This window comes from Pyxicephalus adspersus, chromosome 2, assembly GCF_032062135.1.
Source record: "Pyxicephalus adspersus chromosome 2, UCB_Pads_2.0, whole genome shotgun sequence".
Lineage (NCBI taxonomy): Eukaryota > Metazoa > Chordata > Amphibia > Anura > Pyxicephalidae > Pyxicephalus > Pyxicephalus adspersus.
In genome coordinates this window covers 132,605,533-132,629,261 of record NC_092859.1, presented here as the reverse complement: position 1 = coordinate 132,629,261, position 23,729 = coordinate 132,605,533, and the positions used below count along the sequence as shown (strand labels likewise).

Genomic DNA, 23,729 nt, shown 5'->3' with positions numbered 1-23,729 from the left:
ACCATGGTGTGCATTAGAAGCTGCAAGAAGTTTGGCAGATCCCACCTCATTTCCGGGCATCAGATAACCCTTTTCTCCTTGGGCTTGCTGTGCCTGGATGCCCTTTTATTTGACTGAATTTTAGTTCTTCCACATGTGTGGGCATTCCCTAGAGTCTACTGCACGCAAATGCAACCTGATTAGGAACTTTGCTCCACCGGGCTGACATCCTACCATTCAGGCATTTCAATACTATAAATTTCTCCAAGCACCAGTCTAAGGGCAGTTTTAGATCTGTGTCAAATCTTGCATGTTTCCTGGCAGCTGGCACCTTACCACTTTGCTGCTGAGTCACTTTATAGAATCATTATCTGCAAATGTAACATCTGACAGCAGTGAGCAGTACTGTGCCGCTTACTGCCGCCCCCATTCACTCACTATGGGTCTCCCCTGAGACAGAGGTTCACTGGCATAAGGAAGTTTTGCCACACCACAACCTCAATGCCATTCTGAATATACCCTAATTTGTAGTATTGCAGGCTGCGAAATTGGGGGAAAAGTAATAAGGGTTTTGAGGACATTCTAAAATGTGTAAAAAAAGAATAAAGTCAGCACTGCATAAGATATGTAATAAAAACATGGTTATATAAATACAATTAGCATTCTGAATTGGGGGTGGGAGTGAGTTAAAAGAGAAACCAAGAAAGCCAAAATACCATTTTTTTATATAACCCCATTTTTTAGCGTGTTGAATGGTTGGGCGAGTTGGGGGTCGAGGAAAACCCAGGGAAGTAAAAATATAATCAAACTTTAGTTTTAATACATTCCAAGAGCCGTCTTGGTGTGTGCCGTGTGCATTTTATAGTGTATTGTGCATTAAGAAAGTGTTCTGTACATTTTAGGATTACCGGGCCATACACATACCAGCTGTGCTGTAGATATGACCAACATCAGAAGGAGTCATCCACACACCGGTTCTGAATTGCTGGCAGTGTTCATTCATACGTTTAGGATGTTGATGCTGTAATTGCTGAGATTGTATATATTGATTCTGTGCCTCTTCTGAACTCTTGCTGCCTTTGGCTGGTTTACCAGTCTCAGTTGGCATTGTCTTACTGACTGGCTCTGACCCCGATTACTAATCATGTGTTCTAACTTTGTTACTGCTCTCCTTGAGACTTCACCATCTGTTTTATTCTCAGAGAATGCCGCTGTCTCATAAAATAAACAAATGTCAATATAAATGGAGAAACAGACAGCTACTGTAGGGGTAAAATACTCAGGGTGCCTTTTGAATGCGTTCAGAACCTAACATCATTCCTGGAATAGTGGCTAAGACCATTATAAATGTGACTGCAGTGCTCAACCCAGAATTTTTTTAAGCCGGGTGGGAAGAAATTGTAGGTGGGTGGCAGCCCCTGTATTGTGACCAAACTCTTTAGTAACCACCCAAAAACAGCCGGGTGGGTGCTGAAAAGTACCGGCTGGTGCACCCAGCTAATAGGGCCTGGGGAGAACCCTGTACTGGCTTTATTGGTCGGAAGATTTAATGTTGGATTCCTAAAATAGAGTCCAATAAGTAAAAAAATGAGTTGCCATGGTTTGCAAAATGCACAAACACTATTCTTTTATTTTTAGTAGGAATTTTGTCAAATATGTTACAGTAGATTAGTACGGAAATGAGGACAATAGAAAAACATCTCTATCATGAAGCAAGGGGGTTGGAGTTATCCCTCCTTGCAATAGTTTTCCCAGAATGGGAGGTAATGTGGAACATTACTATAAAGATACAGCAGTATATAATTATGTCTGACCATCTGCTAAAGATTTTATAGAATTTTATTTCAGTTTCTAATTCTAAAGTTTGGAAAGCCAAAGTTTGAAAACCCTGGAAGGTTTTGCTACCATGCTGGGTTTATTTTATAGTCTGTGTTCCCACTTTCATTCCCACACATTTACACTCTTTTTGCTTTGGTGACGGCTGTCACTTGGACCAAAAGGAAAATTCCGAATTTTTCATTGTTTAAAAGTTAGGGGAAATCTTCCGATTGAGACACCTGTTGCTGTGACAGCAAAAACAGAGGGAGGAGATATGTTCCATTGTGGCTGTGGGATAGGAGGTGAAGGGAAATCCCCCAATCATACATGGAGAGAAAAAAAAAACCTGAAGGAATTTAACTTTTGTCTTTAGATACACTCCTACTAAACTTTTTTCCACTATATTCAATACTTTAGGAACACAGTTAAATTGATTAAGCCTGTCTTTGTTTTCTTTTCCTAATGATGTCAATGTCATTTATGCATTAGATAATTGGCTAAAAAGAATCTTATTGTATTTTACATTTTAGGGACAGATGGCAGTTCATGCAACATATGGTAAATTAGTTTCAGTCTGTTTGCTGTAAATTAGGTGAAGCCTCCAATGTAATATGAAGCTGTATAAATAACATTTTTGTGAAGTGACTACCAAAAAGTATTGTAATGAATAAAATTGTTTTCGTTTACATCATTTAAGAATGGATTGGTCATTTACTGATGATTTATTCAATACTACAAGGCTGCTAGTTGTTTTGTTAGATTTAGAAATCTATGTCAACAACATGGATGTTTATTTATATCCCATTTACACAATCTTATGCAAATTTTTGTTTGTTAATTAAACAAGCCTTACATTTTTGAACAATGTACATCAACCAGCAGTTAGTTTACAATGGCAAATTTAATCACTAAAGGCAGGCTCTCTATTGCAGAAAGGAATTTGCAATGTCCAATAAAAAAAACTTACCTGCCTGTTCACAATATTTTTTTTTTAAACTCTCCTCTCCTTGCCCAGTCAGTGATGTCTGCATCCTAATCCAGTCTTCCAGGGATGCAGGGATCTTCAGCCATCTTGATTGGCCAGGCAGGAATGATGTAACGCTAACGCATGTGCATAGGCGTTCATATGTATCCAGCTATGCCATATTCATACAAGGAATTGTGCATGCGCAGCTCAGTGTATATTATAGAAAAGATTGCAAACTGACAGGTAAGTTTGTTTCATTGCAGAAGTGATCATCATCTGTCACTTCTGCAATAAAGAACCTGCCTGCTCTACTTTTTAAGTTTAGTTACGCTATAAATGACCAAAATGTTTGCTTCCTTTCCATCCATGTTAACACTTGTTTAGCGTTTACAGAGAGTTTGTTTTTAATTTGTTACAATATTTTTATAATACATTTTCTTTTTCTGAAGGTGTTTATTGAGGTCTGGTAACTCTAGAGTAAAAGCTGTATACATCTGCAGTGTTCCTTTTTTTTCCCAGACTTTAGTTAGATCTGCTACACCTGATTGTTATACCTGCTGGCTGGTTGTTCTGTAAACAAGTCTTCTACTACATTTATGCCACATGAATACTAATGCTATAGAAGAATTGGCTTGTGTCAGAATCTGCATTGTAGGAGAGCCCTAAAGGAAGCTGCTAGCTCAAAAAAGTCAATGGAAGTGGCTAGGCAAGGGTTCGTCCAAAGTCAGTACTTGTTTTGAAATATAGGAAATGCTGGAGAAAGATTTGGCACGGCTGATTCTGATTTATGGCCGAAGCTGAATATTAAATGCAGTTGATAATGGTAACAGATAAGACTGAGTTCTGATGAGAGGTTCTGGGCAGGCTCAACTGGTTTCTAAATAATGGCTGCAAGTTGACCTGTGTCTAGGGAGAAGTAGTAAGTGAAATGGGTCTGATCTTATAGCAGGGATTGAATAGCAGGATGTAAGATTTTAATGCAGTCCAACTTGATGTAACTGAACTGGGAGCCAAAATTGAAGAGTGTGATCTAAAACTCAAATGCAATTTAAACTCGAACAGCATTAAGGATACTGCTAAGACTTGAAGAGATGTGTTGAAGTACGCCATGCAGTAGTAATGCTATATCTGCACAGCATAAAAAGCATGCAGTAAACCTTTTAACCTGTGCAAGTAGGAGTACAAGCTCTGAATTAGAACAGATATGGCCTGGAAAGGGTTCTGAATCATTATAAGCAAAGAGGCTCACTGTGCCAATCACAGAAGTTTGCTTAATATGGTGAGCTTCAGATGGTTTGGTCACTATGGGTCTTCTGGATGATGATGATGACTTTTAGTGTTGACAAAAAGTGCAGGAGGTTTTTCAGTGCCCCGGCGTACAATATACCATAGAATCATTTAATTTAGTAACACTTCTTATGTATTCCATTAAATGACCAGCATGGCAGATAACCAAACAATACCAACTTCTAAGTTCCAAAGTTGAGCTGTTGACAACCACATGGCCAACCATTCTTGGGAATTCTAGTTAAATGGTTATGTTCCCATAATTGCTACAAAACATGGTTTTGATGTGGTTGTGGTTCTGCTGTCATAAATCTTTAGGGATCATTGGTCATCTTCTGCCATTCACAACACATGCTTGCTAATGCAGTTGGAAAATGTTCCCTTTAAGGTCTGTGGAACTGATTCAGTGGCAGACTGACCCCAGACACTCTATGGAACTTCTGAAAAAAGGGTTTTCAATGGCTTTTATTCATTTAAATACTCTTCAGAGCTTTTGGTGATTCTGTACTAGTTCCGAAGTGGTGACCTGCGGCAGTACTATCTGAACATAGCCATGTTTACTTTTGTGAAGTACTTAAAAAAAAAAAAAAAAAAACACAATCTAGTTTGTACTGTTTATTTACAGAAGTGTTGGCAATCATTAACAGTTGTTTAAAAATCTGTCGCCTTGACAGTTATGCTATGTGAGTTGCTCTTTTGGAATGAATGTTCCCAGTAAGGATTTAGTAGGTCTTTTCTTTATCTTTTAGCATAACAAAAGCTGTGACAGGTGTACTTTTTGCTGTACATTTTATGTTCAGATAAGAACATTCTCAACAATATCCTAGCTGTACTTGTAGAAGTACTAGATTTATTATCCTCTCATTTTGGTTTAATAATTAATTTGTTGTTTTACTGTATATAGTAAGTTGCTAAATTGAATCCAGACTGAGATATAGTGGAATGAAGTGACGAGTGAAATAGTTACCAGAGTTAGACTGTTTAGTCCAGCATTTCACAAATGTCCTCAGTCAACTTCTTGAAAATTAATACCTTAATGTTAAGTTCCAGTGGGAAGCTGCCAACCTCACGGCCAACTATTCCTGGGCATTAGGTCAATTATGTGCCCAAAGAGGTGAGAGGTGTTTGCTACAATACTCCAGAACATGGTTTGAATGTGGTTCTCCTGCCATGTATCTCTAGGGGTCATTTGTCATCTTCTGTCATTCAGAACACATTCAACCAATTATAAACCGCTTGCTAATTCAGTTGGAAAACGTTCCCATTTAGGTCTATGGAATTGATTCAGTGGCAGACTGACCTGAGACACTCTATGGAACTCCTGGAAAAATCATTTTAAATAATTTTCAACGCTTAGGGTGGTTCAATACTGGTTCCAAAATGGTGACCTGCAGCAGTACCATCTGAATATACATATGTTTGTTGAAAATGATTAAGAAAATATCTATTCCAGATAACCATTACCAAACCATCTAGTATGTTGAAAAGGACATATATATGTTCTGTTACTTCATTTTACTGAGTGCTAGGACAATTACACAGCCTGTTTTTATCTTGTTACTGACATAGATTTTCTCACATTTATTTAAAACATAAGACTGTACTTAGCAGTAAAGGATTACTTAGATAAAAGTACCGGACACTGCTATTATTGTTCATTAGGTCATTCTTGAAGAATGCATACAAGCTCTTTGCTTAATAATCTATGATGTGGAGCAATGTCTTCAGGCTAATATAAGTAGGACACAAGTGGGTTTTGGGACTTGAAATTATGATTTTTTTTGTGGTATGAAAAAGCAAGATCGTTTTTTTTTTCAGCAGTAAACAAGTGCTATTGCTTTAAAATCTTGGGAAGTGATATGAAACATATTGCAAATTAACCTACCTAGAGCTAGAAAACAGTAGCCACTTTTGGTGCTCCAGCTATTATAAAGAAAACCAAACCATTTCATTGGAAAAAGCATTGACGCTTCTTGATAGTTCTAAAGTTTGCCTGTGTCTTTTCACACATGCCTATTGACTAGTGATGTCACCCATTCAAAGTGATGAGTCTATAGGAATGAGTCTATAGGAATGTATGGGGTTGGGAAGCTCTGGGATAGTCAAGCGTTAGAAGCATTGACTTAACAGAACTGACCAGCAATCTGGGAGTTTAAAACGGCAGCTCGTATATTATCATCAGCATACAGTTTTTAATAATTTGTTATTAAAAATAGGTTTTAATAGTGTACATTTAGGTATCCTTAAAGCCAAAACCTTTTTTGTCGTATTGGAAACAGCATAGAGGTGTTACAATCGATTTTGGTTTGTGTTTTTTGTTTTTATTTTATTTTGCTGCTTGTGTCTTGTTTGACTGGTTTATCCACACTTTTTGTCTTTGTAGACTTAACAGAGAGAGAAAATCTTTTCAAAGTGGAAGTAATTTCTGTCTTATCTGCCAATGCAACAAATTAATGTCTCCTTTGAATAATTTACTCTTTTTGTTTGTTGACAGTTCAAAGCCTTCCCCTCCCTTTTTACCCTGTGACAATGATTACTAGTACAAAAAGAAAGGATGACTGAGATTCAGATACACTTTTGAGTGTATATTTTTCATTGTTGTTGCTGCGTTTACTTTTAACTCATTTTTTTTCATTTTTGTGTTGGCTTGAAAATCACATGATTACATAAATTACGTGAATCCTCCCAAAACATTACGTTGCGAAACTTGTTGGGTTCTTGGGTTTTATCAGTACTTATGAATCAGTTTGAATTCATATGATTCTTGACTACGGACTTGTATTCAAATCTATGCATATGAATGACTATTACAAAAATTGTTCTTTATGGTTTTATGACCCCGCTTTAGGATAGATTTGGCTTAGTTTTATCTGTCTTTGTCATTTTGTATCTCCAGATATGGTCTCTCCAGTAATATTGAAGCATCCTCCCAAAGGCAGCTGTTACCTTACATGTGGTAGTGGTAAATACACTGCAACCTCATGGCCAGTGTACACATAGCCTTAGAAGTTTTTATAGAGAACCTATCTAGGTTTTGTACATATTTTATTTAATTATTTATAAAATGCATAGGTTTAAACAACCATTGCACAAATATTGTGCAGAAAAATACAACTGCTGGTATTCTACAGGGCATCATTTTTTTTCAAATATATATATATAGATATATATATATAACCCATTTTAAGTTTTTGTGTTGGTAAGACCAAATAATTGATTGCAGGAAAAGAGGTTGCCCGGAGTGTACCGGTCAGAGGGAGCCCAGGCTTGTGAACCTTTACTATCAGTCCCAAAGCCTTTATCAGTCGCTACAATAACTGCCAAAAGTGCAGAAGCTGGTTCTTTAAAAACCAGTGTTGTGGCGCAAGTGACCAAGCAGTTGGCAAGGTGCCAGCCACTGGGAGCCACATCGTTTGATCTCAAAGCAGTTCTGAACCTTAAGTCTTAAGAGTGAATCTCCTGGAAATAGATCATAAAGCTAGACATGTTTCAAGCATATTCACCAGAAATCCAAACAAATGCTTTGGAAATATTTAGCATGATTTCAGTTATTAGTGTAACAAGGCACCAGTCTAAGAAAATGGTTACATTTTTAGTAGACAACAGAGTTAGATATTCAGACAGCTTATGAAAGCTATGTCATATGATGACATTACACCCAAGTTTTTACTGTAAAGTTGTGAATTTAAACTACTGCACTATTACATTTTCACATTATTCATCTGCAAATGCCTGCTACCTACAGATATCCATGGCACAGATGCTCAATCTATTGCGTCAGTGGAGGGCAGAAGGAAAGTTCCGGGAAAAGAAAGAAAAAGTTTATAATATGGTGCCAGCTTTAGTAGAAATGCTGACAAACCGGCAACACATACACAACATAGTCATAAGTACATAAATCTATAATATGTTTATATCTAACTATATAATAACACATTACTAAGATATATCTTTTGTGCTTTTAAATTAGTTATCAAGAACAAATGCTAAATATACATTTATTATATAATACATTAAGGGATTCATTTATAAAGAAGTGAATCTGACATTCACTAGAAAATTCTCTGGTGAATAATCCTCTAGGCCCATATGTTTCAGAGGCAGTAATTGATTCTGTACCAAAGAATGTTTGAGTGAATGTTCGATTTGCTGCTTTATAAATAGAGCCCTAGGACTCTTTCTGACATTTAGCAGTCACAAAGCTTTTTAAGTATTCATTTTATTACCGTAGTAAATAGTCTAAATTAAATTAGGTTTGCATAATTTGTAATCCGGTCTGGTCATGTCATGCAATAAATAAACATAATTTAACAATTACCTGAAATAATTAACTGTATGTATTTTAGTGAAAAGCCAATTGCTAAAATGTTATAAAAGAATTACTATATTATTGGAATTTCAAAAGTTGTTTTTCATACAACCTGTAATAAATATTTCCTGGTGATCCTCCCATGAGGGTTCTTGTTTAGACACGTCCTATAATATGGGCTGACAATGCTCTGTACCTGTCTCCTAAAGGAGTTCCTTTTGTGTAGGATGACTGTTGTCACCATTAGGAAAATTGCTCTAACAAAGGTTTACAAAAAGGAAGACAGCTGTTTATGGTATCCTATGCTTTATCTAACTAAACACCATCATGGGGTTTACATTTTCTTTAAAGTTTAGGTCCAGTGATGTTTATCCACATGGCTTGCTAGCTCATAGGATTTCTGTGGTTAAAGCAGAACTAATTTGTCTTTGGGGTAAACGTTTGCCATACTTATGCTAGTCTTATCTTTTTTCCCCAACAATTAATTATATTAAGTCCCTGCACCCGTCACCCCTCCATCCCCCAAAACTGCCAACACTTCCAAGTCCACTGTGATCCCCTTTGGCCATTGGGCGGTCTCCGTGTAACAGGAGTTGCAATTGTCCCCTGCATCTAGATTTTTCCATGGCAAAAATTGAAAGTGGAGCTGGGCTCTATATTGCATGGCACATGCCCCGTGCCGTGTAGGCACTCCGTCCTAAGTGCATAATATTACCCAGATATAAAAGAATTTTCTCAAAGGGCAATATTTCTGGTAATTTAAGCAGGAGGGGGCTTCTTGGACTTTGTATTACTACCATCTTAAGATGCCCTTGCAGAGATGGCTTAAGGTAATAATATACACAGAGATGATCTGGAGAGACCCGAGATATCGGTTACCATAGCAAGTGTAGGGAATTATCATGAGGCAGCAGCTCTTCCAGTAATGCGGTGCACACCAGCTAAATGACAGCAAAGCCAGCCTGCACATTCATCCTCAATAAATGAATCTCTGTTCATTGATCATTCTGTTCTATATGCCCTAAACATCCTAAGACTACTATGTTAATAAGCTTACCATGTAAATGTGAACTTTAGAAGAGGAATATTATAAACAAACTCTAATTGCAGTAGTTCACATACAGTAGAGGGTCACCCAGCAGTATCATCTAGGGCAGAATGAGCAGCTACATATTATTTCTAATGTTAAATTAATACGATTTAGCTGTCAAATATGTATATTATTTTTTTATTTTATCATCAAAGTTTTTTGTGGCATTGTACGGAGTATATTGGAACCCTAGGATTTCTCCAGAAGTTTTTAGGGGTTCCTTGAGCAATGATGAGTTTGTGACTCTCAGGTCAATTTAGCAGATACCAATGATCTTTTTGGCTATCTGTAACAATGGCATTCTTTTCCTTGGCCAGTAACGTAAGACCACCACAATAATATACTGTGATCTGTACATAAAGCAAAGATAGCGGGGGTTCTCAAAGATCTCAAGTTATTTCAAGGCAACCCCCCGTTAAAAAGGTTGAGAAAGGTTGGTATAGTCAGTAGCCGGTACCTTGAATACATACGTAGCTTTTGTATGTTACAATGTGAGCATCCAGGACTACAAACACAAAAATGCAACAGAGGTTGGTTTGATAGAATAAGTAAAATGGGTACGAGGCACACTGGGGGAAATACCCATCACTTGAAAGTTTACAAGAAGATTAGATTACATAAATCAAGCAGAGAAGACAGTGGGTGGGTGGACAACTGCCGTGACACTGGGGGATGTATGAGAGATTGTATGTTTGTCTAAAGAGGTGCATTTTTAGGGTGTGCTTGACATTTTTAAGGCTCAGGGCCAGGCATGGAAATAGTGCAGAAGAGTATTTAATTGGAGCAATGTAGCTCCTAAGATGTCTTGAATGTGAGTAAAGATGACCAAGATTTTAGGTTAGGGTGGTGCAGAGGGAAGGTTGTGGTTCAGATGGTAAATTGGAGGATGTATATAGAAGGAACGGGTTGTAGAAATATAAATTAGGGTAATAATTTGAATTGGAATGCCTAGATAGTTGTCAGCCATTGAAAAAAACTGCAAAGGTAGCAACTGAAGTTAGAGGAGAAGTAAATGAGATAACGGCAGCGTTCATTAAGGGTTTTAGAGGTGGCAGTCTGTTAGACCACTGCTGCCGTAGTCAAGACATGATATAATGAGGCATGCACAAACATTTTAGTAGCCTTATGTGTGAGGAAGGGGCAGGTTTGAGACACATTTGAAGATAGAAGTAGCAAGAGGAAGCTAACAAGCCAATGTGAGGTTTGAACGAGAGTCCAGTGTTACCCCAAATCTGTGGTCCTTAGTAATTAGGATTAATAAGAAGCTATCTACAAATATTGTGCCTACCAGCTGGGAAAGGAAGGAAGATAGTACCAATATAACAAATTCAGTTTTGCTCATATTAGGTTTGAAGAAACAAGATGCCATGAATGACGCAACAGCAGACAGACAGTTAGGGTCATCAGATAATGGGTTAATTAATTGGTACCATTTGTTCACCAGAACAGGCCCAGCATTCTTCTTGAACAGCAGGGAATATGCTCAGTGAGAGTTTGTCATAATTATGTAGTAGATGTTGGGATTTAGTCAGTGTGCATTAGTGGCTATGATCTATATAGGTTGTCATATTGTAAGACTCGTATCTAAATAATATAAACATGTCTTTAGTTTAGTCATGTCTTAGATGTGTTTATTGGATCAGTCTAGGCATTCAATGTGCCATATCCAAATGCTGCATCATTTTTGATTTTCAGAGCATGAATTTTAATACAGATATATCTTCTGGAAAATTCAGCATCAAGAAATCTCCAGAACCGTGGTATACACAATGTTATCAGTATATGTGCCTAGACCATTGCCCTTGTCTATTCATCTCTTAGACCAGGCAATTTTTTTTAACTTGTATTCATGTAATTTTGGTATAAAGTATTTTTGTGAGTAAGTGATGGAGGGGTGTGTAGTAGGATGTGATCAAACATGATAGAAAAAATGGAAATGTACCATGTGTGGTGTATAAACAATTGATAAGATTTTCATTAGAGGAGTCCATGTATCCTGTGGTTCACCCTGCAAGTACTTGTACTAGGTACTTATAGGATGAGTTGAATAGCAGGCAGAAATAAAACATCAATTAATGCAGTTCATTAATGCACTTTAACTTAAGGGGAACATATAAGCTGTCTTTATAACTCACAGTGGTTTCTTGAAATCATGTGCTACAAGGTGCTTGTTTATTATTTTGATTATACCTAAAACCCAGTTCTTGCCCTTAGAGCCTTGACATCTTTATCTTCAATGTGTTCAATACCTATAAGCCCCATTAGAATGTTTATAGTAAATAATAATGCATTATGTTCTTGATGTATTAAAATGTGTTTACAAAGAGTTTACAGTTATATAGCTCGCAGGATACACCAACTTTACCTGGGCTCTAAAGTATGTTGGCTCCTAGTTGATGCCTAGGATGATGTCCTAGGGTGGACACAATCATGTAAATTCTTGGCTTTGTTTTTTGCTGTCTTTATGTTAGCATGCAAAGCTTAACCCCAGCCCCTTTCTATTGCTCCATGAGTAGCCAATAAAAACCCTTTGCCACACTTTTTTACTTGAGTAAAAAAGACACAGTAAGTAAATTGTCTTTGCCCATTTCCCCCCGAAAAAGTCCTAGATTATACTTGTAGCAATATACTATGAACTCAGTAGGAATATTAGATTGTGAGTAAGGGATAGTCAGTGACTGGGGCATGTCTACAATATTTGTTGATGCTCTATAATATCATGATGATAATAATGTTATCAATAATAATATTCATATTGATCACTATGGAAGGAGGATGGACTGAAGGCTTCTTCCACTCTATAGAAGACTGATAATGGCCTTGATCTATCATGGGATTCTTTTTAAGCCGTGTGGTAAATTACTGGGGGTTGCTTATGGTAACGGGATGCATACAGGGCAGATAAGAGGCAGCAGACACCAAATGTCAAAAATAACAGCAGTTTTATTTCTTCAGCCCAGTGTTACAGCACATTCCCCAGGACTTTAAAGTATAAACAATAAACACAGTGGCCCGGCTGGGCATCTAGCTACCTCACTGGGTGCCCTGTCTCTCTAACACTCAATATCAACACTGTTTCACTCACAGTTCGTCTTGTTTGCCCACTGGCTTTCCTGGAGCTATGTGCCCTCTCATGCAGCCTGGAACCCACTCTGGCCCCCTTCTCCTGCCTGGAAGAGGTTCTGGCTCCCTTCACAGCCTAGAACAGACTTCCTTCTCGGCCTGGAACCCTCTCTGCTGCCTTCTCAGCCTGGAAACCTCTGACTGATCACTCCAACCTCTGACTGATCACATCTCTCTTGCATATAACCCAAACTCTGATTGGGGTTCGGACAGGGAACCCACACTTTCACTCCCTTGGCCGGCTCCAGGGCCCTATAGTCCCTGGTTTCTTCCTAAAAACCTATACAAACATAATCATACTCTCTTTCCCTGGAGCCTCTTTCCTCCCACTCTTAGTGACACTCTGTCACAGCGGGCATTGAAAAGATTTGTCTAGTCACTAGGCTGGAATTTAGAAACTACATTTTAATGGTAAAGGGAACTTTTAATTATACTGTCTATTGTGATAAAGAAGGTATACTGTCCATTTTTTTTCATGGAGGTTTGTAAAGTTACTGTTAGGTTTGATTCAGAGAAACTAGCTGTTATGTCTTTGAAATTTGTATTCTTTCCCAAAAATCGGTCAGTCAGTAGACAAACACATGGTGCACCACACCTTTTTCTGACATTCCTGGGTTTCACCCTGTACACAATCTTTTTTTGGAGGACGAACAAACGACCACCCAACAGTGTTCTGTTGTATGGGGAAACTGTAACGGTCTTCCTGCCAGGGGTGGATCAATGAACAATGTCTGAGGACTGCTGTACACGTGGTAGATAATTGTCACCCAAGACGAACGGTCATGATCATCTCAAGCAACAATCATCCAGCATGCATACGTAGATTTAGACCTCTAGATTGGGCAGAGGATCTCAAAAGAGGATCCTGCACCTGGTGGAATGGTGGAATGCTCACCTGTTGAGACCATTCAAGTCTCAAAAAAAAAAAAAAAAAAGGAACTGATATTGTGGCCTGTGTTTGTTTCTGGTCTTTATGTACTCTTGTATCGCTTATTTATTTTTAAGTTGTAAAGGCTGGTATTTGAATTGAATAAGCTGTATTTTATTATCTAGCTTTTGCAAAATCATAATGAGCTCTTATCCGTATTGGTCATCTTGTTTGTCATCGTTCTCCTTTTATCCTCTTTTACAGACAACCCCAGTCTTATAATTAAGCTCAGTGCCCTTTGCTGTTTGAGAGTTGGCATATGATTACCATCCTGACTATGTGACAATGGAAGTTGGGGAGGGGTGAGGCTGCTTCCTGTTCATCAATATGTTTGACGTCTAAGGCCTACTGTATCCTGACCAAAAACTAAACAGTCCTAATGTTATGTCAAGACTGAGATTGGCATCATTTCCTGATGGTCATAAGCAAACTTGCTCATGTACTATATATGAAACTAGGTATAAGCAGGTAATTATAGATGATTGTAACAGGAAATCAGATCAAATGGTCTAAATATATCTACTGAAGTGTATATATATTTAGTTTTGCCATAGGCTTTTCCTCATTATCTTTTTTCATGTCCGATATGATTTGACATTTTATTAAACAGCAGTATAGGTCCTCTTTGTGGTTAGCTTGTTTTTAATTTGTATAGATTATACAGCCAGTATTCTTTCTATATTTGTGCAGGAGAATTCCCCCCAAAATCAATAAATTCACTATGTGGATATGCTGGTTGGCTAAGTTTGGTATCAAATTGCCCAACAACTGCAAGTAGTACTTCTAGCCCATCACATCACATCACATCTCCTTGTTATGTTGTTTCTGAACTTTAGGAGTAAATTTTAAGCACCTTGTTTTGCACTATTGATTGCATTTTGTAATAATTTCTCTTTAGGTGGGCAGCAAAGTTGGCTCGGTGACTGGGCCTTTTGCAGTGCTGGGTTCCAGGTTCAAATCTCTGCCAGGACACTATCTGCTAGGAGTTTCTATGTTCTCCCTGTGTTTGCGCGGGTTTCCTCCTATAACCCAAATACTTGCAGTTAGGTTAATTGGCTTCCCATCAAAACTGGCCTTAGACTGTATTAATGACATAATACTATGGTTGGGGCATTAGATTGTGAACCTATTAAGGGACAATTATAGACATGACTATGGACTTTGTAAAATTCTTCAGCCGGCACCAGATAAATACAAATTAATAAGTGGTCCCAGTATTGTCATCTGCTATACAGGTGGAGTCTCTTTTCTTCTGGCTTTCTGTTTAGTGTGAAATCAATACATTAAAAAAAAAATCAGCTGGGAAGGACTTTTCTTGTAATACAATATTTATGTGTTAAAAAATATGCATCTAATTTAGGAAAGACTTTTTATTTGCACCTATACAGTGCACCCTTGCGTACATTCCTGTGATGATAGTGTTTGTGTGCACACTTTTGCGAAACACAAAGTCAAGTGTCTAAAGTCCCTTTAGGAAAATGTTCCTAAAGGGCAGTTTTTGGCCTTTTAATTGAACATATAGGCAAGTTGTCCATAAAAATGGTAACCAAAGTTATCCCATAATACTTACCAAATTAAGCACCATTCTATCGAGTAAAATAAATGGATCATGGGGAACATATGTCAATATTAGGGCTGTTTTTACACACACAATCAACACATAACTGATATAAGCATTCTTAGTAAAGAATGAAGGGTTATTTCTTGTTCTAGAACAATGGCCATACAAACAGTCTTAACAGGCAAATACACATCCCAATTTCCTGCCAAATAGATGTAGTAATGTCTAGCAAATGGCTGCTTTAGGCTTTTTGCCCATCATTAGTGCAGTGTATGGAAATCAGGGCTTCTATGGAGAATAACTTGGGACCCAACAAGATAGTATAACCATATGAGTGTAGTAAGAAGAGAATAGAGAACTCCAATGGTTCTAGATGTACATTATTCAGAAAGTTGACTGTACAATAATCATGGTGAGGAATTTCTTTGCAATCATTTAGAGTAACATTTTTAAAATTGCTATGGAGTTATATCCATTCATTGAATATACAAATACGTATTTGAAATAGAATAACAATGACCGCAATACATTTTGTTCATCTTGCTCACCGACTTATGACATTTTGCATACGTGAACAATCTATAAGCAAATTGGCATTAACAGCTCTATTTAAATACTGCTTACTCTACAGGAAATGCAGGTATTGTGTTTAATTACCAAATTACTCTTATGAGCTTCTTACCTCTCCTGTGCCTGATAAGGTTGACTTTGCAGTGTAATGCCAGAATGTACTTCAAGACCAATAATAGAAGCAGATAACAAAGCAATGTCTGAAATGCTGAGTGCTCTTAGACAGATACAGCCTTCTGTTTTTTTTTTACATTTATTTTTGTAACGCCAAGCTTCGTTTTCATCTTCCTTAGTAGGCTGTACCTGACTCACAATGATTGCGCTGTCTGCATGCTTCTGCATTCATGCAAATAGTGATAATGCTGAGCAAAATAACAAGCCTTATTTTCTCATCATTATTTTATCTGAAAAAACGCTTTAAAGGGTTCTGTTGTTTAACCATAGTCCTTGTATTTGTGTATGTGAGTACAGCGCAGTGCTTTTATGTTTAACCTTTTACTTCTATACCTTTACTTTGAACCTGGAAAATGCAACATGTCTCAGGTCATAATTGTAAAATAAAGTGTTACCCGTATGTTTTCAATAATTTTTATAGATTTTTTGAATATAAACAAATAGGATAAAAACAAACAAAAAACAAGAAAATAGTTTGTACAATATGTGTTAACTTTTCAGTCCAGAAATTCTGTGGCTGATGAATAAAACAAACGCGAGCAACTGGATGTAGATCAATCATTGTATCATATATAGGCACATAATTTACAATAAACCATTTTCAGACTATAGCTGTGTTTTAAACATAAGGGGAGGGATTAACAACAAAAAGAGTTTCCCGGTGGTATTACCATGATATCCAGAAAAAGATGGGTGTAGATACACTATAGCTTCCTTTTTCAGACTGGTTTGATATGGTTACCAGCCTAACAATGGAGTTGGAGGTATAGACAGTGTTGAGTATTACAACCACAGTTCCCACACAGTCAAAATCTGTGATGAGAATCTGATAAAACACACGTTAGTTTCTCGTTAACTTAGCCGCATACACACTTGCAATTATTGTTGTTGGATAGGATCTTTCTTGATCCTTTCCAAGGTCTTCACGATGCATGAACGAGCTCTGTACATACACAACTGTTCAGCTCTATACAGAGGGGAGGGGGAGAACGACTAAGCGGCACCCTGCTGTGCGCTCTCCTCCTTCTCTTACATTACGATTGTTCATCGTTCGTGGATCTGCAAGGACAGTCGTTTGGACAATGGAAGGCAAGCCCTGTACACTAGCCGATTATCAGGCGAGAACCATTGGACGTGTATACGTTTACACCTGTGTGCATTTTCTTTCTTTTCATTATATCTGTTCATTTTTTGTGTTTTTTATTTTCTTGTGCACTGGGTTTATAAATCAAAGGGAGGTGCAAGTTACATGCTAAAAGGTGCTACAAATACAAGTTATATGTGTTTTATGCATTGCCATTGAAACCAGTAGAACCTCCAATACACTACGCTGAAAAAACCCACTAGTTGTAATTTGAGCAATGCAGTACAGAGGTGTAAACTAGCAATTTGGAAAATGGTGGGAAGGGTGTGGTGTTCTGTTTACCAGAAGTGGCGGAAGCTATGTACACACTTTTGATATTTTTTGTTGGAAGTGATCATTACTTTCCAGCAACAGTAGAATGATCGATCCCTGTACAGACATTGTTCTTTTGCAGCTGGCACCCTGCTGAGTTCTGCAATAGAAAACAGAAGTCTGTTATTAGTTATTAGTTGTTGGTGATCCAGAACGGTGGATCACTAAATGACATGACAGGACTCTAATAACGGTAGATTTCACCCAAGGCGTAAAAATGAATTATTAAATGCCAATGACACATGGAATTTGCAATTGGGAATTGAACATAATGTAAACCCAAAACAGGCTCTTCAGAGAGTATTTTTTTTTCTCTGATTTAAAATTTTAGATGTTTAAGAGTGTAAAACCATGTTGGATATTTGCTCCATTTGCCCATCTGCGATGGGTATTTGCTGAAAACCTGTACCTGATATATTTATAGGTGTAAAAGTTGAGGATAATGCAAATTTGTGTAAACATAACACCTCAAAAACACAATATACTATATATATGTTCATGTTAAATGTATCTTGAGTAGGAAAACTGCACACTGTGTGCAGGTGTGGAAAAGATGCTTTAGGTTATTATGTTCAGGCTGGCAGTGAGGTTGTGATACATTGTACCACTGCTTTGGGGGAGACGCCAAGTAGCCTCTACCAGCTACAACCCCAAGAATGAATATATATGGGGGCAGCAGTGAGTGACAGTACTGCTTACTGCCACCCACTGTCAACTGTACAGACGTGGATTCTTTATGAACCAACACAGAGGTGTAAGTGACCAAGCAACTGACTAGGTGCCAGCTACCAGGAAACATGCAAAATTATGTGATCCCATGGCAGGTTTAAACCTAGACTAAAGGTACTGCTGCTTCCAGTGCATTGGGTAAAGTAGAAAGTCCCATCATTTCCAAAGTGTCAGTTCTCTGGTCACATATTCCCATTTTGCTGGGTCTTTATTCTGGGACTTTTAAAATATTGAGTATGCATAACAGCCTTTGTGCAAAGCTTGCCATGAGTGCTGGGTCCTGTGTCATGAAAGGTGATAAATCCAGATTTCTGACTTGGGGTATCGGGAAATGTATTATTGGGTTCGCAGCTCCAGCCCTTTCAGATTCTGGAGCTTGGACTAGTTTAGTGAGATATGATATAAAATAAATAAATATATATATATATATATATATATATATATATAATTATGAGGGAGGTCATCTTTTAGGTGGTTATCACAGTAACAAATGTCCCCATTGGAAGCCTTACCTTCTGTTCCTGTTCTGGCCTCAGCTCAAAAGCAAATCTTCCTAATTGGAATACAAAGGACAGTTAATCTTGGCAGGGGTTCTGCACCAGGCTGCAGGTCTCAGAAGGCAAAATCCTCACCCACCAGTTTACCTCTTCCAACATCTCCACCTTGGCCCCTAGCCGCCCAGCACTGCCTCAGGAGCCATAATCACCCGTTCACCATAAAGGGGGAGACCCCACCAAAGAGAATCCCCCCTTCCAAAATCCACCACTTTGCCATGCACTGGATCCTTGCCTTCCAAGACCCCAACTGCTCAAACGTACCAAACTTTCAAATTCGAAGCAAAAAAGAAGGGGTGGGTGGGCGGGTAACTTTTTTCTTCTAAAAGAGGGCCTCTCACTTCGGTCCTGCCCCTTTTAACTCGTCCTATACCTAATCCCCTCCTACCCCACACTCCATACTAGCACAGCCCCTCCTAGCCTAACTTCATTTTATTAACCCCTTAACTCCCTGAGCTAGAACTAGCACCCTGTCATGTAGGCCCTGCGCCTAATTTTTACAGCTACGGGTCTCATACATAAAAATGGCACAGCGTCTGTGTTCAATCGCTGATACACACACAATATGTATAATGATCCACTTTTCTGCACCATTTTATTTGTACACCTTACAAAACCATCTCTGTGTTCGGCACATTTTCAGTGCTCTTTGAAATCGTATTTTGACCTTTCTAACAAATCCTCTTCTTGTCTAGTTTTATGTATTTTATGTTTTTAATGTTCTCTTACTGTATCCTGTAACCTCAGCAGACCTTCCATTCTTCCCTGACAGAAAACACAAATTTATAAACCAATATCTCTGTACTTCCTTTTTACACAATAATAGAATATAATTGTTTTTTTTTATATATTGATTTTGCAATTTTGTGAGGAAAGAAAAATCCAGCAGGAAAATATCTTCACTTACACTCAGTACATTTTCTTTCTTTTGGGGGGAGGTGGGGGTTGCCATAGTAAATATGGGATTTAGGATTGGAGAGCTGATTTGTTATAAAGCTTACATTAAATGTAAACAAGTACAAAATAACATTGTCTGTGAGCATACAGTGGTGTCACTGGATGCTCAGTACAGTGGTAGGACATGGTTACATTTTTCCATGTTATTAAAGAAGATTCATTGCGGTTCAGTGGTCTGCACACATTCACAGCATTTTACAAAACAAATCACACAAATGGCAAATTTGTCACCGAACATACTGTAAACTGTGGCAGTGCTCTTCTCTATAGATCACACCAGATAAAGACCCATTAACAATAATTCAGCCTACACATATTGCCCAGCAATGGTGTCCCAACGGTATTCATTGGAAATGTTCCAAATGGTAAAATTGGGGGTTTCCTTCTCCTTTTTATAGAACAAACAATAAAATTTTTAATGCAATTGGTTCTATAATGGGACTCCAGTTTACTTTGTTGTGTTATCTTCTTTTCCTTACCCTCTCCATGCTTCAGCATGACCTTTTCCTCGATCTCTTCCTCATTTTAATGTCAGCAGAATGACACGCTGTGGCCCATTACCTATGAGTCTTTATTAGGGGTACATCATCAGGTCACTTGTGTTCACAGTATTCAGGGCCATGCCATCGGGAGCGTCACTTAGTCTTAGTCTAAACAATGTCTGTCTGTTAAGGAAGAGGTGGAATTGCTGGGGAGATCAATAGACTTGGTGAAAGTTTGACAGAAAAAGTATATATAGTTATAAATGGAGAGGGAAGGTAGTTGCGATACCCAGGGTTCCTCTTGGCCTGTGTTTATGTTGTTGTTTTTTTTTAGTGTCCGTGTTCCTATACAGAAGTATTGTCTTTACCTTTTGATTTTTTCTTACATGTCCTTTCTGTCATATTTCTGTGTGTCCTCAATATAGTTCTCATCACTGATCTCCCTGACACTCATCATATAGATGGGAATTGCAGAGAAGTTTAAACGGGTGACAGAGGTTTTGACCCTTCTACACAGTATTTAAAGCTGAATGAGACTTGGCTTTACTTTATTTGTGACTGGGCTACTGTTCCGTAAACTTAGAACAAGAAGTTAAAAAGTTATGTTTTCCTGTGGGGTTTTGAAAAAAAGTTCTTTGTATGATTGTTCAGATAAATCTATTTTGTGGCCTTTAGAGGTTTTACATATTCTTGTAGCTAGCATTCAGAAATTACTTTACATAAAAGCACGGATTGACATGATATGACTCCTGAGTCATTGGCTCTGGATGGAAGAAAAATATTTTAAAGCTTATAAATTGTAAAAAAAAGTTGGTGAGTAATTCAAAGCTGAACTCCAAATGGATCAAAATTAAATTTTTTTTTTTTTTTATATATTTGCTTTTTACATTTTTATTTCAACCTAAATTTGTCTTCATATCACCAACCTCCTTAAATACAGCATTTAGAATGTGGGAAGAGAAGGTCGGCACTTAGAGCCAATCAAACTCTGCAGTGCACATGTGCTTATGGCAAGAAAGCACACTTCTGGTTCTCCTTTGCTGTCCAGTTATTGGGATTCAGTTTTGTTTTTTAGCAAGCCTTGGTGCTACATCAGCCTTGGTGATTCACTCCATTTGAGTGATTGGATCACAAAAACAAGTGAACATAATTACAACTCGGTTGGCAGGGTAAAGGAATAGCAGTTATGCATTACAATTGGGTATTGAGCTGCATGCTTGACATTCAGCTTTAAATTGTGATGTAGAAAATGCAATTGAGACATTACATAGGAAGGCTATGATTGATGAATTGGCCCTGGGTTGCCTGATGGAAATGTCCCTGAAAAAGCTTACTATTTATAACTGCATTCGAATAAATTCTGTTCTTGGTGAAAGAACCTGAGTTCAAAGAATATTGTGTCATTTTCAGGAATTTCTCTATCCAGTTTCAAATTTGTCAGTACCCTTTCTTAGTTATTGGTAAAACAGTCTTCTGACATCCTTAGGTAACATGACTTTTTTTATTCTGCTGTAAATGCTAAGGCAATGGGTTCCTTATAATTACTTGAACTGAAGAAGTGGCTTGGATCAGCTCCAAAACATCTTTGGTTTTACAGAACAAGTTCAGGAAAATGTAAAGCTAGGTACACACTTCTAATAATTATCAATAGAAAACGAACGATTACGACCAATTAACGATTATGCACAATTATATTTGAACGATCGTATTGTGCACAATTCTGTACATGCTGTAAAAATACGATTGTTCAAATATAATCCACCAATAGTGTACACACGCTAGATACGATTGTTCAAACGATGCAGGGAGTGACATGTAAAGGAGAAAGTGTACTGCAGAAACATGCACGATCACTGAATGACCGTACACATGATAGATAGTGAACGATCATCGGGCAATCAGATCCGCCATGACGGTCATTCATTTCCAACGACAATCCTCGTTTGTCGGCATCATTGGTTAGTTGTTGGTCACCTTTTTTGTGAACAATTTTCGGCCAATCACTCGTTTGTTTCCAATGATAATTATTGGAAGTGTGTACGCAGCTTAACTTTTACTAACTATACCATAACCTGGGTAAATAAGAACTTTTAATAGGGAATGTACACATATCCTCTGCTCTTTTTCAGGACTTGAGTTTAAAGGCTTTGTTTTTGAACCTCGCATTTTAATATTCTTATATGTATATAATACTTCTATAATGAATGCTCTTGGGTGAGGGGGTTGTGCTTGAGTTGCCTTTATTGTTAACATGCACAATTGTTCGAGGGTAAGTTCAAGCCGGTAAAGTACAGTGGTCATTAGTTAACAATATTGTTGGTGGCTCCATAATATATTGGTTGTGTACCATAATAATTATGGAACCTTTACCTTACAAATGCTCCCTCCTCTGGTGCGGTCTCATCAAGTTGTCAGTTACCAGTCGCTCACCCACCCTCACCACAGCCATTTCCCCATCTTCGGGGTTCCCAGTTGTTCTCCTTGGCCATTGGGTGTCCCCTGATACATGCAGGCTTTATAATGCACAAGCACCTCTCTTCATTCCCATTCTCTTCATTCATTAAAAGATAAACTAAAACCAAAAAATAATAATAAAAACAATCAGTAGGTTGAGATTTTTAGTAAAAAGAGATGTGAAATGTCTCTTCTGACATGTCTTCCTCTAGCAATATTCTGTTTTCTGTGTACACTGTATAGTGTATGTTTGCAATATCTGCTTTATTTTAAAGAAACTTGCTGACAAGTGGATGTGATGGCTTTGATGGAAGAAGCCATTCTGAGACACAAGTTGAATATAGTAGTTTCTGGGCAGTGACTCGGACACTTGCACTTAACTTTGTATTTGCATTTGTTTGCATGTGTTTTTTTTTTGGGGGAAAAAAAAGCATGTTAATATACAACAATGGAAGTAAACCCATGTCAATACCTGGGACTTGTATACAGCATTTTATTCAGGAACCCTATGACACAGGTATTTTGCTGAATGACAGACTCCCTAAAGATGTGGTTAGATGCTATTTAATCAGTAATATTCTTTTCTTGTTGACAGGGAGCAACCAATTTTCACCACAAGAGCCCACGTCTTCCAAATAGATCCCAGTACCAAGAAGAACTGGGTCCCTGCAAGCAAGCAAGCAGTAACAGTTTCCTACTTCTATGACAGCACAAGAAACAGCTACCGAATCATCAGCGTTGATGGGACCAAGGTTAGTAGCTTTTCACTGTGAAAATGACAGAATAGCATTTCTCTTTATGTTACTTGCTATGCAGATGTGATATAGAGGTACGCTTTTCTGCTGTTTCCATTTTTCTTTCTTCTAGGATTGCTTTTAGGCAATTTGTAGCTCAGTCACTCAACTCAACACAATTGAGTTAAGGGTTCCAGGATGGGTTCCATTGGACTTTTGCAGCATGTACTGGCAACATTGATTTGTAAAGTAACTGTAATACCAGTGTTTTTTCTTTTTCTTTTGTAATACATTCTTAGTCTCCGACTGTCTCCTGCAGCATATCTCCAGCAACATACGTACACCTATAGCATATCACTGGCTCCAACAAGGGGTCTGATCTAATAAAGCTCTCCAAGGCTGGAGAGGATACACTTTTATCAGTGAAGCTGGTTGATCCAGCAAACCTGGAATGGATCTGGTCCAGTATTGAAAACTAACAAATAGCAAATGACTTGATAAGAAATCCATTCCAGGTTTGCTGGATCACCCAGCTTCACTGATCAAAGTGTATTCTC

General features: G+C 37.9%; 1 protein-coding gene across 2 annotated transcripts in view; it reads left to right on the top strand.

Annotated features, from left to right (window-relative positions):
• HOMER2 (homer scaffold protein 2) overlaps positions 1 to 23,729 on the top strand; it is a 107,400-nt gene that overhangs the window by 12,569 nt on the left and 71,102 nt on the right. For both annotated transcript variants that reach the window (XM_072402439.1, XM_072402438.1), the window contains one exon: positions 23,034 to 23,190. In XM_072402439.1, coding sequence (XP_072258540.1) covers positions 23,034 to 23,190 — 157 coding nt within the window. The remainder of the gene's footprint in view (positions 1 to 23,033; positions 23,191 to 23,729) is intronic.